At 30.9% G+C, this 4,582-nt stretch overlaps 1 protein-coding gene across 1 annotated transcript; it reads right to left on the bottom strand.

Moving 5' to 3' along the window:
- Positions 1 to 1,252: 1,252 nt before the first annotated feature.
- LOC126553392 (uncharacterized) lies at positions 1,253 to 2,089 on the bottom strand. Its single transcript, XM_050208562.1, has one exon. The coding sequence runs from the start codon at positions 2,087 to 2,089 to the stop codon at positions 1,253 to 1,255; it is 837 nt and encodes a 278-aa protein (XP_050064519.1).
- Positions 2,090 to 4,582: the final 2,493 nt, after the last annotated feature.

Genomic DNA, 4,582 nt, shown 5'->3' with positions numbered 1-4,582 from the left:
ATTTAAAGATTTAAAAAATATATATATTAATAATATATACTATACTAACATACTTTATATTGTATTCTTAATTGATTTAAATTTGATATAACTAACATTATTATTAAGTACCAATGTAAAACTGTAATTGTAAATGTAACTGAGTGCATTTAAGAAAAATTGTAAAGATTTCTGTCTTGCAGACATAAACCTTTTTTTTTGTGGGGAGTTGTTATGTGCTATGAGATATCTATAAGATATCTACGAGATATCAAGGCTAAGTTAGTTTGACCATGCCTCGTGTCGAGGGTAATGCGGATGCTACTATGACTATGACACGTGTCAGGATAGTAAGCGCACCAATAATTACAGTGCACTAATGATGCATTTGAGATGTTATTGCACATTCTCAAATTCGTGTCCGAATTTGCAACAACAACAACAAGGACACCTGGTTTTACCCAGAAGGCGACAACACGACGTAAACAAGAGACGCACCACAATATATAAGGGAGCCCGAAGACCAGCAACGGCAGATGTACCAAAGCTATCAACAACTGAGCACTTTCACAGAAACAGTTTTGTGAGGAAAATAATTTAGATAAAATAGCAATGAATAAACTAAGTATGAATGATGATTTACAGTGGGAAAAAATAAGGTCAATGTTAAAGTACATATTTCGTAATACTAAGATCGAAATTATGGTATGTGCGAACGTAGAATATAGGTACGGAAGAAGAGAAAGTAACTATACTAAAAGAGTTTCACGATTCTAAACTAGGAGGTCATTTAGGTGTTAATAAGACTATTAAGCGCATACAGAAGCAATTTAGATGGAAAGGTATGAAAGATGATGTTAAAAAGTACGTAAGAAATTGGACATCAGGCCAAGTAAATAAAATTTCAAATCGGCATGTAAAACAACCAATGACTATTACATTAACAAGTACAAAACCATTTGAAAAAATATTTTCAGATATTGTAGGTCCATTACCAATAACTATGTCTATAGTCCGTTTCACAACACTAGATATTCGATTGCAGCGCGCCCCGTGGACTAGGTTTGACATACCATTGTTTCCCAAATGTGCGCCAATTTAAAAAATAGTATCATATTTTATATTTATTTCTTAAATAACGAACACATTTTTTTTTTTTTACAGTTTATTAAAATACAATTTATTAAGTAGATAAAATATTATAAATGTAAACAAAAGTATTTATTTTATATAATAAATCAAAATATTTTCAGTCATTTTTAATTTAAAAAAATTAAGATTCTTCACTGTCGCTCTCGCTATCACTACTGTCATCGGGATTGATTGTCAGTATTATTGGTGTCAAAATTTCGTCTCTTAAACCTTCTTTTATGAAATCTTCTTCTTGTAGGTTATGGCAGTGATCGGTACATTTTTTCCAATTGTCAACAGTTACTGAGTCCAATGCATCATTTAGCAATTTTTCGACATCGTCAAATTTAAAGGTAGTATTGTTTTTAGCGACTTCTCCTTTCACCTGTGCCCATATTAGCTCAATAGGATTATATTGGCAATGGTATGGCGGCAAACGTACAACTTCATGGCCCATTTGAAGTGCGATTTCATCAAGTTCATATTTTTTTTCTTTAGGTATTAATGACTTAACACGTTCACGTAACTCACTCAGTGTTTCCAATGGAGAAAAATCTACTCCGTTTTCTCTGAGCCATTGTTGAACACTTGATTTAATAGCATTTGATTTTGGATAATTGACAGAATAAACAGAATGGTAACTTGCATTATCCATTACTATAACGCAAGGTTCTTCCAAATTATTTAACATATCAATAAACCATTTCTTAAATATAGTGGCATTCATTTGGGTGTGGTAATCTGGATGTGTAGCACTTGATTTACAGCGTAATACTAATTTAGAACCATTTACAAAACCAAATTTACTTGAACCAGCATGACAAATAAGCAATCGACCTCCTTTCCCAGTCGGTACCTTTAATCCTTCCGTATTTTGGGCATTTTGCCAAATTTGACCGCGTGAATGATTTTGGTTGACCCAAGTCTCGTCCAAGTAAACTACAGGTCGAGTGTCATTACTTTGACGAAGGTTACACATTTTACGTAAAAATTTAACGCGCATAGCAACAATATCATTCCTTTCCATGAGAAATCGTCTGCCGTCATTACATTTTTTATATTTAAAATTTAATGATCTTAAAATTCGCCACATTGAAGTTCTAGACCCACTATAACCCGTTTTTTCTTTATATGAAGCTACAATTTTTTGTGTAGTTGGGTACTCACGGTTGTCATAAAACTCATGCACAGTCCTCCGTACAATATCCACGTCAAAATCGTCAATATCAGTCGCATACTTCACACGTTTGAATGTTTTCCGGGAGACGTAAATTTCGGTTCTGACTCGGATTCAGAACATGAAGACTTAGATGCCTCACTAGTTATACGCCTCACAGTCGCAATACTCACTTCACATGCCTCCGCAGTAATTTGCTGAGCTTGTTTAAAAAAATTAGCCACTTCAGGATTCGATTTGTCATTTGACAATTTTTTAAAATATTTATAAACACTAAAAATTGTTTTTTTAGTTTGAGAGTGAATGTCAGGACGAATAGACATGATAAATTATTCACAGTAAATGGCAAAATAATTTTTAAAAAAAAACTGAAAACTGCAGTGAAAATGATTAAATAATAAATTCAAATCACAGATAGTCAGAGCGGGAATACGTGCGTACGTCACAAAGTTAGTTCGAAAACTAGAATTGAAGAATGTGAAAAAAAAATAAGGTATTATAATACAACAATGCGCAACGGATCAAGGTTGTAGTCGACAGCTGCAGCTGCCCTCTTCCGTTTTGTATAACTCAGTATGACGTATATACGAGCACGTGAGTTGACTATAAGCAAAATGCTGGATATAATAGCAGCTGCTGTGTTGAAATATACATTGGTAACTAAAATGTCAAGTATACATAACAGGTGTTTTTATTTTTTTTAAATTGGCGCCCTTTTATTCGAACACTTTAGGAAACCCTGAAGAAAATTTTCCACGGGTCGCGCTGCAATCGAATATCTAGTGTTGTGAAACGGACTATAGTAATAATTATATTTTAACAATGCAAGATGACTTATCTAAATACAATCTAGGAGTACCAATACCTAATCATCAGGCAAACACCATTTGAATTAATTGTAGTAATAGGAGATGAAAATATAAATATATATTATATGGATACCATAGCGGTAACTGTGGGATAGGGAGGAGGCGAGGTCATGAGCAAAATATTGAAAATGTTTAACTGTAAAATTATTATTGATTATTTTATACACCGAATACCAAAATCGGTTTATTTTGTGTAAAAATTTCCATTTTTTCTTAATTTTTCATTTGTCATTACAGTGTTTTTGAAAACTACTTGAAAATTTAAAATTTTGACCCCCAAAAATACCAACTAGATTCGCTTTCCTATCAGAAAACATACTGTTGAAGAATATCTAAGCATTATTACTGTCCTGGTGACTGACACAAAAAAAAAAAACATCATTGTGAAATCAATACATTCATCACTCTGCTGAGAATCTAAAAGGTGGGCAAGTGGATTTCGCTCTTCTGTATAGTAATTTACAAGTGGGTCACTAAAATAGATGGTATTCAATTTGTATTCAATGATATAATACCACTATAAACAAAAAACGATTCTGAGCGAAAACAGTTTATCAGTATAGGATATTTTATATTATATTTTTATTTGTATTACTTATTATGTAATATGTATACAATGTTAGCTGGTAAATTTAATTAAAATTATAAAATGACATAAAACAACTAAAAATGTTAGAAATTTTGTAACCAACAAATATTATAATATACATGCACAGTTTTTTTTTTTTTTTTATAGTTCTTTTAAGTTCAAATTCGGACGATGAAATTACATAATTTTGAATAATAACATATTAAGAATAACGTTTTTAGTTATTTTTTTGTAATTTTATAATATTTATTACATAATAATTTCACAACATTTTGGTAGGTAGCTATCAAGTTATTAAAGACACAGAAAGAAAATGTTTTAATGTTTAGTTTATATAAATTTTACCGTTTGTCATAAGACGATTTGCTTCTTTTTCTCTAAAAGTTTCGCTTGATTCTTTTTTTAAAATCACAGAAGATATTGCCTTTTCTTTTGCTGGTCCAATTAGATGTCTTTTTTTTGTTTAAATGATGCACATCAAAGTTCCCAATATACGTACATTCCATCAAAACTCTATTGGATAAGATAAAATGATACATGGATTAAATTTTAAAAAATATTTAATACTGAAATTCAAAATCGTTTATGTAACAGGTAGGCATGTCAAAGCTAATAATGTATAAATGTATAATTATAAAAAATTAAAAAATTATCTGGCATTTTCGGATGGTTGATTTAAAATTACACCCTTAAAATGAGGGGCTATAAAATCGAGGAAAGTTATATAGAGGAATGACAAAAACGGGAAAGTAAAATATAGGAAAATAATACGAGGGAACAATAATTCGTAGGAAAATATATGTACAGGATTAAATAACAGGAAAAATAATTTGTAGG

The sequence above is a fragment of the Aphis gossypii genome, unplaced genomic scaffold (genome assembly GCF_020184175.1).
Source record: "Aphis gossypii isolate Hap1 unplaced genomic scaffold, ASM2018417v2 Contig00225, whole genome shotgun sequence".
Classification (NCBI taxonomy): domain Eukaryota; kingdom Metazoa; phylum Arthropoda; class Insecta; order Hemiptera; family Aphididae; genus Aphis; species Aphis gossypii.
This window is presented reverse-complemented; position numbering and strand designations above follow the sequence as displayed.

Excerpts from the sequence above, each read along its gene's own strand:
- LOC126553392 (XM_050208562.1), bottom strand. The coding sequence starts at position 2,089 with ATGTGTAACCTTCGTCAAAGTAATGACACTCGACCTGTAGTTTACTTG.